Here is a 14,076-nt window from a genome sequence, read left to right on the forward strand (position 1 = left end):
GTCTGGCAGCATCTATGGGAACTCCGGGATCGCCCCTTCTCTGAACCGTTCCACCAGAACAGTGGAGAGAGGGAGGAGAGGGCGATGGGGAGGGAGGAAGAGGGTGTGTACGTGGGAGGGGAGGAGACCTGGAAGATGCAACTTTTTCACCAAGAGGGTGGTCGGTACATGGAACGAGCTACCAGAGGAAGTGGTTGAGGCAGGTACAATAACAACATTTAAAAGGTACTTGGACAGGTACACTGATAGGAAAGGTTTGGAGGGATGTGGGCCAAACACAGGCAAATGGGATTAGCTTAGCTGGGAATCTTGGTCGGCATGGACCGGTTGGGCCGAAGGGCCTGTTTCCGTGCTATGATTACAGAGGTCACTTGCTCTCTGTTCCCTCCCCCCCCAATTTTCTCCCTCCCTTCTCTGCACTGTACTCCCCATCCTCAATTCTCCCACCCCGTATCTTCATGTAACATAGCCCCTCGAGGGGAGGCGGGGTCTGAGGTCCAGTGTCAGTGACGGTGTGCGGAAATGGGGGTGGGGTGAAGGCCGGACATTAGGGGGAGGGGCTGGAGATGACAGGGCGTGAAAGAGGTCACTCCAGCAACCGCTAGCCCAGGTCCGTGGCAACAAGGGGCTGAGGGTGGCCCCATGCCAACTGTTTGGGAAAACCTACCATATATCCCCTGGGGATGATCACCCCCTTTTTTTTGAGGGGGGGGCCTTCTAACAATTCCTGCAGAATCAATTAATACGCTAGAGTTTTACAGTAAATGCTAGTCTTCCTTTTGGTAGGGAGACCCTGTGGTTCAGGGCTGCTTCATCCCTCCTGCCACCTCCCTGTCCGTCACACTCGACAGTCCTGGTCCCCAGCTCCACTCCCGATCCTGCATGGGGGGGGGTTTTGTTTTCCGTCAGCCCTTCTCCCAGACCCCTCTGTTTCTCCCACATTCCCGTATCCCTCCATTCTGTTCACATCCCACAATTTCCAGGCAAGCTGTGCCCTGCTCTGGGAGTCTGATGTCTCCTGTTGTTTTTGCCCTCTGCACATCCAGATCCCCAAATCCTTCCCACGTCCCACCGAACGCTGGTGGGAACAGCTGCTCCGCCATCAGATTTCTGAACGGTCCATGAACACTGCCTCGTTAGTCCTTTTGTGTTTTTGCAGTCTTTATTTTTGTAATTTATAGTAATTTTATGTTTTGCACTGTACTGCTGCTGCAGAACAACAAAGTTCACTCCATCCAAGTTGGTGATAACAATTCTGATTTTGAATGCCTCATCGGGGATGATTCCCTTCCACCATTTAAATAATCTGATCTATTTTTTCTTCCAAAGTGGATGACCTCGCATTTACCTTGGCAGGCACGGTAGTGTAGTGGTTAGCGTAACGCTTTACAACGCCAGTGACCTGGGTTCAAATCCGGCCACTGTCTGTGAGGAGTTCGTACGTTCTCCCCGCGTCTGCGTGGGTTTCCTCCGGGTGCTCCGGTTTCCTCCCACATTCCAAAGGGTTAGGAAGTCGTGGGCGTGCTCTGTCGGCGCCGGAAGCGTGGCGACACTTGCGGGCTGCCCCCCCAGAACACCACGCAAAAAGATTCATTTCACAGTGTGTTTTGATGTTCATGTGACTAATAAAGAGATCTCTTTCTGATGCCTACCTCGAGTTGCCCCACCACACACAACCCACACCCTCCAACCCGGGCTAATTCCCTTCAGTCCTTCCATCCCACCCCACCCCTGTGCTGATCCCTCCCTGGTTAATGACCCTGTTCCATCGATGGGTCGCCAGTCTGCTCTCGGACCCCACGCCGATCAGGTTTCCCCCGTTTAAGCTCCCTGGGTGGCAGTAACCCACCACCGTGCGTTCCCCTGCCCTTCACAAGTCACTTTCTTCCATCTTCCAATGCTGGAAAGAGCCAGGAGAAAACAATTTAAAACCCCGCTGGCCCCAGAGACCTGAGGAACGTCCGGGACAGGACACTAGTCAGCTCTGGACTTGCCCTGCAGTCTCCAGTAAATCCGGGAGGAAAGGCCACCACAAGAGAATGGTAACAACGGGGAATCCACTGGCACAACCGGTTGTGGGAAACGGCAGAGGTTTGTTTGAGGGGAAGCTCAACAAGCACAGAGGGTTAGAAAGAAACAGAAGAATATTCCCGCAGGGTGAGCTGGGAGGAGGCCGGTGTGGGGCAGGAACACTGGCAGGAGGGCAGGTCCCAGCTGGGCTGAATGGCCTGTCTCGGTACTGGGGAGATGTTGAGAGACGAGAGTGCTTCAAAGGGAATTGCTTTACGTGCAGATCCAGCAAAGTTAAACTCCAGCCCAGTTACAGTGGGTGGTAACATCAGCAGAACAAATCCAAACTGTGCCCAGTAACCAGAGTCCAATCCTGGGTGTGATAGAGCAGCAGGAACTGCAGAAGCCAACACCACACCAGTATCTCGGCAGCTACAAGGTTTGAATATTCCACAAAGGAGCACGGTTAAACTTTGTCCCCGCTGTGGACTCGCTGGTGTTTCTGCAGGTTGGACAACTGAGTGAACCCCTTCCCACACTCGGGGCAGGTGAAGGGCCTCTCCCCGGTGTGAAGTCGCTGGTGCGTCAGCAGGGAGGATGACCGAGTGAATCTCTTTGCGCACACGGAGCAGCTGAAGGGCCTCTCCCCGGTGTGAACCCGCTGGTGTGTCAGCAGGGAGGATGACCGAGTGAATCTCTTTGCACACACGGAGCAGGTGAACGGCCTCTCCCCAGTGTGTGCGCGTTGGTGTGTGACCAGGCTAGATGACTGAATGAATCCCTTCCCGCACTCCGAGCAGGTGAACGGCCTCTTCCCGCTGTGAACTCGCTGGTGTGTCAGCAGGTGGGATGAATAAGTGAATCTCTTCCCACACTCAGAGCAGGTGAACGGCCTCTCCCCAGTGTGAACCCGCTGGTGTGCCAACAGGTTAGAAAAATGAGTGAATCCCTTCCCACACTCAGAACAGTTAAATGGCCTCTCCCCAGTGTGAACCCGCTGGTGTGTCAGCAGTTGGGTTGATTGAGTGAACCCCTTCCCGCATTCAGAGCAGGTGAAGGGCCTCTCCCCAGTGTGAACATGCTGGTGTCTCTTCAGTTCACCTGACTGAGTAAAACTCTTCCCGCACACGGAGCAGGTGAACGGCCTCTCCCCAGTGTGAACCCGCTGATGAGCACAGAGTTGTGACGAGCAAGTGAATCCCTTCCCGCAAACAGAGCAGGTGAATGGCTTCTCCCCGGTGTGACTGCGCCGATGAATTTCCACCTCCGACGGACAATTGAATCCCTTCCCACAGTCCCCACATTTCCAGGGCTTCTCCCCGGTGTGGCTGCACTGGTGTCTCAGCAGGGCGGATGCTCGGCTGAAGCCTTGTCCACACTCGGAACATGTGAACCGTTTCATCCTTCCGTGAACGGAGCTCTTTGCTTCCAGCTTCAAAGGCCGATGGTGTTCAAATCCGGGTGGACCAAGTGAATCTGGCAGGTCGTAACATGTTGCTTGGTCTGAACTGCCCAACTGTGAATCCTCCATTCCTGATGGCCTGTGAAATGAATTTAAAAACAGGAAAAACGGAGCGTGAGGGAGAATTAAACAAGACATTTGAAAACAGTGGATCTGGCATCAGATTAAAGTGACCATGATAAAACCCCAGCTTGGTTATTAATGTCCTTCAGGGAAAGTGTCCTCGGAGCTGCTCCAGACTCTTGTAAGACTGGCCTTAGTGAGAGCAGAGAGAAATGGGGGGAGCAAGTGAAGCTAGAGTGTGAGAGAGAGAGAGAGAGAGAGAGAGAGAGGGCAGAGATGAAGCTAGAGGTGCTTAATAAATCTCTACCTTAGTGATTTCAACCTTTACTGCAGCACATCTTTCCCTCTCTACATCCACCCTCCCCTCACTTCTACTTGCTAGTGTGTCAGCAGTTGGGTTGCCCGAGTGAATCCTTCTCTTCCGCAGATCACCCTATATACATAAAACACATTCCGGCCATCCCCTCAGTTTCTCCATTCCATCTGGTGCTTTCTGCTCATTTCTTTGTGTCACATTCGACCAACATGAAACTTTCTCTCCAAACACAACTTCTTTTGGCACCTGCTCCTGGAAAAACCCTCCAAATACTCTCGCCACTGAACTTCCAAGTGCCCAACCATCTTGGACTTGGTCCTCAATACATAATGTTTCTGCAGCTACTGATCTGCTGAATCACACCTCTCCAAAGTCTTTGATGCCCTGAATCCAGGAAAACCATCAATCTCTCTCTCTCTCCTAATCATTCCCCATGGTTTACCCTGTTGGGATTTTTGTCAATTAATCCCTTCAACCCAAAATCTGAAATGTTTTGACATTAACTTGTATTGATAGAACATAAAATATCACAGGAACAGGCAACATGTTCCAGGCACTTACTCTCTATGTGTGAAAAAACATGCCTCGCAAATCTCCTTTAAACTTTTCCCCCTCTCACCTCAAACCTATGCCCTCTATAATTTGACATTCCCACCCTGGGAAAAAGACTGTCTAACCTATCTATGCCTCTCATAATTTTATGTTTCCAGCAGGCCACCTCTCAGCCCCTGATGTTCCAAAGAAAGCAATCCAAATTTCTCTAACCTCTCCTCATAGCTAATACACTGCAATCCAGGCAACATACTTGTAAACTCCTTCTGTGCCCTCTCCAAAGCCTCCACATCCTTCCTCTTGAGTGGCGACCAGTACTCCACACCATACGTCAAATGTGGCCTAACCAATATTTTATACAGCTGCAACATGACTCCCAACTTTTATACTCAGTGCCCCAATCAAAGAAGGCAAGGGTGCTGTATGCCTTCTTTACCACCCTATCCACTTGTGTTGCCACTTTCAGGGAGTTCTGGACTTGCACACCAAGATCCCTCAGTTTATTAATGATCCTACGGATCCTCCCATTTACTACATTCCTCATGCATTTGACCTCCCAAAAATGCATCTCCACACATTAAACTCAATCTGCCATTTCTCCGCCCAGATTTCCAACTGATAAATCTTATCCGAGCAAACAAGAGCTGTCCAAGCTGTGGTTAACAGAGTGCCTGTGTGGTAGAAATTACAGCCCCCCAGGGTGACTCCCACCGTCTGGAGCCCAGGAAACGTTGGATCAGTTACTGTGTCATATGTGTCCTCCAACCTCTTTCTCTCCCTCTGCATGACGACGAAGGTTGGCTGGTTCCAAGTCCCTGTCCAAATGATTCCCCGGATTTTTTCCATTCTATTAGGATACTCTCCTTACATTTCCTGTGCTACGGGATCAGGTGGAACGACAAATCAGAAACTTGTACAACTTATCCCTAATTTAAAATAACAGAAAATGTTGACTGTTTTGCTCCCCATGGATGCTGCTTGTCCTGCCGGGTACATCCTGCATTTTCCGTTTTAGCTTCGGATTTCCAGCATCTGCAGTGTTTTCACATTTTCCAATTATAGGGGAGCCACATACCTATCTCCACTGCCTAAGAAGTTCAGATCAAACTCATGATCCTGATGTTTTTTTTAACATGCAAAAGTTCACCGATGACACCACTGTTGTTGGTAGAATCTCAGATGGCGATGAGGAGGCGTACAGGAGTGAGATAGATCGGCTGGTGGAGTGGTGTCAGAACAACAACCTCACACTCAACGTCAGCAAGACCAAGGAACTGATTGTGGACTTCAGGAAGGGGAAGTCGGGAGAACACACACCAGTCCTCATTGCAGGGTCAGCAGTGGAAAGGCTGAGCAGCTTCAAGTTCCTGGGCGTCAACATCTCGGAGGATCTATCCTGGGCCCAACACATCGATGCAATCACGAAGAAGGCACGCCAGTGGCTCTACTTCATTAGGAGTTTGAGGAGATGTGGTATATCACCAAAGACTCTTGTAAATTTCTGTAGATGTACAGTGGAGAGCATTCTGACTGGGTGCATCACTGCCTGGTATGGAGGCTCCAATGCACAGGATTGAAAGAGGCTGCAGAGGGTTGTAGACTCAGCCAGCTCCATCACGACATAATCAGGGAGGAGGTACAGGAGCCTGGACCCACACTCAACATTTCAGGAACAGCTTCTTCTCCTCTGCCATCAGATTTCTGAACAGTCCATGAACCCATGAACACTACTTCGTTATTCCTTTTTTGCACTATTTATTTATTTTTGTAACTTATAGTAATTTTTATGTCTTGCACTGTACTGCTGTCACAAGACAACAAATTTCACGACATATGTCAGTGATAATAAACCTGATTCTGATCCTACCCGCCATCGAGGACATCCTCAAGAGGCGGTGCCTCAAGAAGGTGGCATCCATCACTAAGGACCCTCACCACCCGCGACATGCCCTCTTCCCGTTACTACCATCAGGGAGGAGGTACAGGAGCCTGAAGACCCACACTCAACAATTTAGGAACAGCTTCTTCCCCTGATTTCTGAATGATCCATGAACACTTCCTCATTATTCCTTTTTTTGTGCACTATTTATTTATTTTTGTAATTTACTGATTTTATGTCTTTGCACTGCGCTGCTGCCGCAAAACAAATCACAAGATCACAAGACAAGGGAGCAGAAGTGGGCCATTCGGCCCATCGAGTCTGCTCCAAAGAAAAGAAAGGGAAAAGAGAAAGAAAAAAGAAATGGGGAGAAAAATCTGCTCCATGCGCTAAAGGAAAAAAACACTATTCCTTTCTAGCCCCAATTTCCAGCCTTATCCCCATATCCCTTGACACCTTGACTAATTAGATACCTATCTCCCCCTTAAATGCCTCCAATAATCGGGCCTCCACTGCTGTACGTGGCAAAGAATTCCATAAATTCACTACCCTCTGGCTAAAGAAATTTCTCCTCATCTCTGTTTTAAACCTCTTCCCCCTAATTCTAAGACTGTGCCCTCTGGTCCTGGACTCACCCACCAAGGGAAACAGATTAACCACATCTACTCTGTCCAGTCCTTTCAACCTTCTAAATGTCTCTATGAGGTCCCCTCTCGTTCTTCTGTACTCCAGCGAGTACAGTCCAAGATCCGACAAACGCTCGTCATGTGTAAGCCCTTTCATTCCAGGAATCATCCTCGTAAATCTCCTCTGAACCCTCTCCAACATCAGCACATCCTTCCTAAGATATGGGGCCCAAAATTGCACACAGTATTCCAAATGAGGCCTCACTAGTGCCCCGTAGAGCCTCATCAACACCTCCCTAGTTTTATACACTATACCTCTCGAAATGAATGCCGACATAGCATTCACTTTCGTTACTGCCAATGCGACCTGGTGGTTAACCTTTAAGGTATCCTGCACGAGTACCCCCAAGTCCCTTTGTACTTCTGTACTTTGAATTTTCTCCCCTTCTAGATAATAATCTGCCTGTTTACTTCTGTTTCCAAAGTGTATAACGGCACATTTCTCAACATTGAATCTCATCTGCCATTTCTTTGCCCATTCTCCTAAACTATCTAGGTCTCTCTGCAACCTTCCTGTTTCCTCAATGCTCCCTACTCCTCCACCTTTCTTGGTGTCATCTGCAAACTTAGCCACAAAACCATTTACTCCATCACCCAAAAAAGTCTATCGATTCCCGGAAAATTATCACCAGTGCTTCTGCAATCTCTAAAGCCACCTCCTTCAGAACCTGGGGATGCACCTCATCCGGTCCGGGAGACTTATCTGTATTTAGTCCATTTAGCTTCCCTAGCACCTTCTCTCTAGTAATCTTAACTGAACTCAGTTCCATCCCTTGAGACCCCTGACTAACCGGTTGCTGATGTCCTCCACAGTGAAGACCGATGCAAAATACTCATTGTTCTTCTGCCATCTCTTTATCATCCATTATAATCGCTCCCGCACCGTTATCGATTGGTCCTATAACAACCCGTGTCTCTCTTTTACTCTTCATATATTTAAAAAAACTCTTAGTATCCTTTCTTATGTTATCTGCCAACTTCCTTTCATAATTCATCTTTTCTTTCCTAACGACCTTCTTAGTTTCTTCCTGCAGGTTTTTAAAAGTTTCCCAGTCTTCTGTTTTCCCACTAATTTTTGCTTCCTTGTATGCCCTCCCTTTTGCTCTTATTTTAGCCTCAACCTCTCTCATTATCCACATTTGTGCCTTTTTTCCATTCAAAATCTTTTTTCTTGGAATATATCTATCCTGCATTTTCCTGATTTCTTGTAGAAATTCCATCCATTCCTGCTCTGCCGTCCCTCCAACTAGCATATTCCTCCAATCAATTTGGGCCAGCTCATCTCTCATGCCACTGTGATTTCCTCTGTTCCACTGAAATATCGATACACCAGTTATCAGCTTCTCCTTCTCAAATTTGAAACTGAACTCAATCATATTGTGATCACTAGTTTCTAATGGTTCCTTTACCTTTAGTTCCCTAATCGCCTCCGGTTCGTTACACAGCACCCAATCCAAAACAGCAGATCCCCTGGTGGGCTCATCAAGTTGCTCCAAAAAGCCATCCCATAGGCATTCCACAAACTCACTCTCCTGAGATCCACTGCCTTGCTGGATTTCCCAATCCACCTTCATGTTAAAATCCCCCATAATTATCTTCACATTGTCACTCTGGCACACTTTTTCTATTTCAAACTGCAATTTATCGTCCACTTCCTGACTGCTCTTAGGGGGCCTATATATGACTGCTACTATTGTTCTTTTACCCTTGCTATTTCTTGGCTCCACCCATAAGGATTCCACCTCCTCTGACCCAATGTCCTTCCTTTCTATTGATTTTATATTATTACTAACCATCAGGGCCACACCACCCCCTCTGCCTACCCGCCATATGTCAGTGATAATAAATCTGATTCTGTTTTCCTCAGCCTTGTTCATTCATTCAAAGAGAGTGCTAGTAAAATGAGCAAAAGAGATAGACCAGGTAACTACAGACAAGTCAGTGGGGCAAATTGTTGGAATATATTCTGAGACAAGGTTATCGGTGCTTCCGTTGAACCCTTCACTGTCTGGCAATGAGCCTTTTATGTGAAGCAGTAGGCAAATAAGCCATCATACGTCTCACTGTTGGTGATAATAACCTTAAAGTCAACTTGGCTTTCTCTCTCTGAGTTCACTGCCCTCCTATCCTCCCTGAACCACATGTACACTCTCCCACATGTACATTCATAGCTCCCTGAAAGTGGCAACACACGTGCATAGGGTGGTAAAGAAGGCACACAGCATGGGTCGTTTGTACTTGGTCTGCAACTGTCACTGATGGGACATTCCCTGATCATTTCTGCCTTTTCCTCGGGTCCTCCTTTCTTCTAAATACGACTTCTTACACTGCCTGGAGAAACAGAGGACTGCAGATGTTGGAATCTGGATGAAAAACACGACGATGCTGGAGGAACTCAGCAGGCCAGGCAGCTTCCGTGGAGAAAAGTAGGCGGTCAACATTTCGGGTTGTTGTGAATGCAGATGAAGGGGAGCCAGGAACTTGCAGGGACCGGGAGATCCCCGTAAGCTGATCGAGGTCTGTCTCGTTTGTTGAGGACCCAAAACGTTGACCGCCTTCTTTATTCCTCCAGCATTGTCGTGTTTTTCTTACACTGCCTGCCCCCAGATAAACTTCCTTTGAAACTCCTGACTTTTAAATTCCCGATCATTTAGGGCTCCAATCCTCAACTCAGCAGTCACCCCCCTCTCCCATATCTCTGATGTCTTGAACCTATTAAAATGATTACTCCCTGCATCCCGATTGCTCTCTTTTGGGATAAACGAGTTTAGTGCTAATTAATATCTCACACCTAAACATGAAATAATTCAACATCTGACCCCCTCCCCCAACCAGTAATGCTTTCAAGACAAGTACATGTGTGCACAGGTGCAATGAAAAACTTACTTGCAGCAGCATCACAGGCACAGAGCATCAGGTATGCAATATTCAGAATAAAAACATAAATTACACACAATTTTTACAAGCAAGGACACAATCAGAACAAAAAAAAAGTCCAGTTAAGTACAAAGAGATCATAGTGTTGCTATACTGAAGTAGCGATTAGGGTTGTGCAGGTTGGTTCAAGAACCAAATGGTTGAAGGGAAGTAGCTGTTCTTGAACCTGCTGGTGTGGGACTTCAGGCTTCTGTACTTCCTGCCCAGTGGTAGCTGTGAGAAGATGGCACGGCCCGGATGGTGGGGATCTTTGATGACGGATGTCGCCTTCTTGAGGCAGCGCCTCCTGTAGATACTCCTGATGCTGGGGAGGGATGTGTTGGGCAGAGTCCACTACTCTCTGCAGCTTCTTGCGTTCCTGTGCATTCGAATTGCCGTCCCAGACCATGATGCAACCAGCCAGGATACGTTCATCAGTACATCCACAGAAGTTTGTCAGAGCGTTCGGTGACAAGCCAAACCTCCTTCCCCTTCTAAGAAAGTAAAGACGCTGTCATGCCTTCCTTGTGATTGCGTCTATGTCCTGGGCCCGGGACTGTGGTTAATCGCAAGAAAGCAAAAACAAAAGAGCTTGCAAATGCTGGAAGCAGATGGGACAAGGTTGCAGAGACTCAGCAGGTCGGACAGCATCCGCAGTGACGGAGACACTGAATGTTTCAGGTCGATGCTCTCTCAGGTATAATTACCTGTTGCTTCTGGGTGGCGGTCGGAAGCCAGGCTTGGCTCGGCCGCTGTGCTCCTGCAGCAGGCCGTCCTCTGCTCCCGCTCTCCGCCAAGCCGGCTGCAGGGTCCCGAACCCCTGGCGGTAGGGACAGCGGAGGCGGGCGGCTGGGGGAAGCCTCCTGCCCCGGGGCGCCGGGCGCAGCCACCGCGCAGGCGCGGGCGGCAGGCTCCCCCGAGGCGGCGGACCGAGCATGCGCGGTGCGGCCGCGGAGCAAGAAGGGGTCGGGAGCGGAGCCCCGGGGTCGCTGGTTAAATCAACGCCGAGGCTCGGCCCGGGCCTGGGCCCGAGGAGCAGCTCCGACCGCCCCTCCACCCCCGACTCCCCACCTCCCCCAACCCAACCCCCCACCCGCCAAACCCCCCCAACCCAACCCCCACCCCCCCACCTCACCTCCCCACCTCCCCCAACCCAACCCCCCACCCCCCCACCTCACCTCCCCACCCCCCCAACCCAACCCCCGCCACCTCACCTCCCCACCCCCCCAACCCAACCCCCACCCCCCCACCTCACCTCCCCCAACCCAACCCCCACCCCCGCCACCTCACCTCCCCACCCCCCCAACCCAACCCCCACCCCCCAAACCCCCCCACCTCACCTCCCCCAACCCAACCCCCCACCCCCCCACCTCACCTCCCCACCCCCCCAACCCAACCCCCAAACCCCCCCACCTCCCCAACCCAACCCCCCACCCGCCAAACCCCCCCAACCCAACCCCCCCACCTCACCTCCCCAACCCAACCCCCCACCTCACCACCCCCCCCACCTCCCCAACCCAACCCCCCACCTCACCAACCCAACCCCCCACCTCACCACCCCCCCCACCTCCCCAACCCAACCCCCCACCTCACCTCCCCCCACCTCCCCAACCCAACCCCCCACCCCCCAGACCCCCCACCTCCCACCCCACCCCCCAACCCACATCCCCACCCCCCCACCTCCGCCAACCCAACCCTCCACCCCCCCAAACCCCCCACCTCACCTCCCCACCCCCCCACCTCCCCCAACCCAACCCCCCACCCCCCAAACCCCCCACCTCCCCACCTCCCCAACCCAACCCCCCACCCCCCCACCTCACCTCCCCACCCCCCCAACCCAACCCCCCACCCCCCCACCTCCGCCAACCCAACCCTCCACCCCCCCAAACCCCCCACCTCACCTCCCCACCCCCCACCTCCCCAACCCAACCCCCCACCCCCCCCAAACCCCCCACCTCCCCAACCCAACCCCCCACCTCACCTCCCCACCCCCCACCTCCCCAACCCCCCACCCCCCCAAACCCCCCACGTCTCCCAACCCAGCCACCCACCTCACTTCCCCACCCCCCACCTCCCAACCCACACCTCCCCAACCCCCCCCAACCCAACCCCCCACGTCCCCAAACCCCCCACCTCCCCAACCCAACCCCCCACCTCCCCAATCCACACCTCCCCACCCCCCAAACCCCCCACCTCCCCAACCCAACCCCCCACCACCTCCCCAACCCAATTCCCCACCTCCCCCCAACCTCCCCACCCACCCAACCCAATTCCCCACCTCCCCCCCACTTCCCCAACCCCCCCACCTCCCACAATCCCCACCCCCCCCACACCTCCCCACTTCCCCCCCCCCATCCTGGCTGGGAGAGGGTCAGTGCCAGCACCAGAGGCACCGCGGGCCGCCGCACTGGGAATGGTCCCGGCACTTCCCCATCCCCATCCCCAGCTGACCGTCCCGTTATCTCCCCAACCCCCCTTCCTCCACCTTGTGCTCCCTGTCCTCCCCCCTCGCTGTTTATCCCGTCAGTTAAAACCTCAGAAAATTCCCACATTAATTGTCAAACACGATTCCCCTTTAATAAATCCACATCGACAGGACTCAATCCTGTTACTATTTTCCAAGTGCCCGGTTACCACCTCCTGAATAATAGATTTCTCCAAGCTACCCACCACTCACGTCACAGGCGAACTGCTGTCACAGGCCTGCTCTCTCGTTCCATCTTTTAAAAGGTAGGGTTACATTAGCTAGCTTTCAGGCTATGGATTCATTCTAACATCTACGGAAGATGACCACCTTTCAAACCCTTAGGCTGCGAGCCATCAGATGTGGGGACTTATTGCTTTTCATTCCCTTAATCTTTCCAATAATAGTATTTTTAAATTCGGTAATGGTACTTTCTTTGAGCTTTCTTCGTCTTTTGTTCACACAAACAGAAAATAGTTCTTCCATTTCCTTTTCACTCAAAAAGAGTTCCTCCTGTCTCAATCTGTATAGAATGACAATTGCTTTTGTTAATCTTTTCCTTTTAAAATGACTATAGAAGCTTTTGCACTGTTTCTCGCTCCCCTGCTCTTGTATTTTATTCTCCCTTTCTTCAATGTCTTAGTTCTCATTTGCAAAATTCTGAAATTTTCCCAATTCTCAGGCTTCCTGATCGCACCGTCTTCTGCTCTAGTACTTTATTTAACTTGTTTATAGCCACTAGCTCGACTAGTTTTCCTTTTTTTTTGCCTTAAAGGGCCAATTTGTGTACAGTGTATTAATTTACTGTCATATCTTTTATTGCAGATTCCCAATCTCCCATAACCAGCTCATACTTCATGCCATCTTAGTTTGCTTTGTGCAAATTTAGGACATTGGTTACGGACTGAACAAATTTTCTTTTCCCCATGAAAAATTCTATAATGATCACTTCATTTTGTCCCAATTGTCCATGAACGGCCTATGAACCCCTTGTTATTCCTCTTTTGCACCATTTATTTTTGTAACTTGTGGTAATTTTTATGTCTTGCACTGTACTGCTGCTGCAAAACAGCAAATTTCACGACAGATGTCAGTGATAATAAACCTAATTCTGACAGTCTGTTCCTCGGCCCTTCATGGGTCACCTGGTCCTGTCCTTCAACGTTGAAAAGAGCTGTGAGTAAATAGTTAATAATCCACCATCTTCTACTGTGGTCCCGGAGACTTGAGAGACAGGAAAGATCTGGGATAGGCCCCTCCTGCTACAGTCTGTCGAGAATTCAGGAGAAACTTTTTCACCCAGAGTGGTGATACCATGCAATCAGCTCCCAACGAGAGTAATGGATTGAAGGGCATAGATATGTTTATGGGGGATCAGCAGAGGGGATAAAGAAATTGACAGTCCAACAGGGTGAAATGAGAAGCAGGTGTGAAACAAAAACAAAGGCAGGGTCCAACTCAGCCACATACAGCAACAAACAATCTGCTGGAGGAACTCGGGGGGGGGGGGGGGGGGGGGGGGGGTCGAGCAGCCTCTGCGGGAGGAAAGGAATCGTTGACGTTGTGGGTTGGAAACCCTGCATCAGGGGTCCTTTCAACCCGAAACGTCGACAATTCCTTTCCTCCCACAGATGTTGCTCGACCCGCTGAGCTCCTCCAGCAGATGAAAAACACGATGACGCTGGAGGAACTCAGCAGGCCAGGCAGCATCCGTGGAGAAAAGCAACG

The 14,076-nt window shown here is 50.8% G+C and overlaps 2 protein-coding genes across 2 annotated transcripts in view; one reads left to right on the forward strand and one right to left on the reverse strand.

Moving 5' to 3' along the window:
* The window catches only part of LOC127576554 (zinc finger protein 271-like), an 84,711-nt gene that overhangs the window by 67,149 nt on the left and 3,486 nt on the right, over nt 1-14,076 (reverse strand). Inside the window, exon 3 of the mRNA XM_052027097.1 lies at nt 2,483-3,401. Coding sequence (XP_051883057.1) covers nt 2,483-3,401 — 919 coding nt within the window. The remainder of the gene's footprint in view (nt 1-2,482; nt 3,402-14,076) is intronic.
* The window catches only part of LOC127576553 (zinc finger protein OZF-like), a 34,465-nt gene that overhangs the window by 6,281 nt on the left and 14,108 nt on the right, over nt 1-14,076 (forward strand). The window lies entirely within an intron of this gene.

This window comes from Pristis pectinata, chromosome 12, assembly GCF_009764475.1.
Source record: "Pristis pectinata isolate sPriPec2 chromosome 12, sPriPec2.1.pri, whole genome shotgun sequence".
NCBI classification, from domain to species: domain Eukaryota; kingdom Metazoa; phylum Chordata; class Chondrichthyes; order Rhinopristiformes; family Pristidae; genus Pristis; species Pristis pectinata.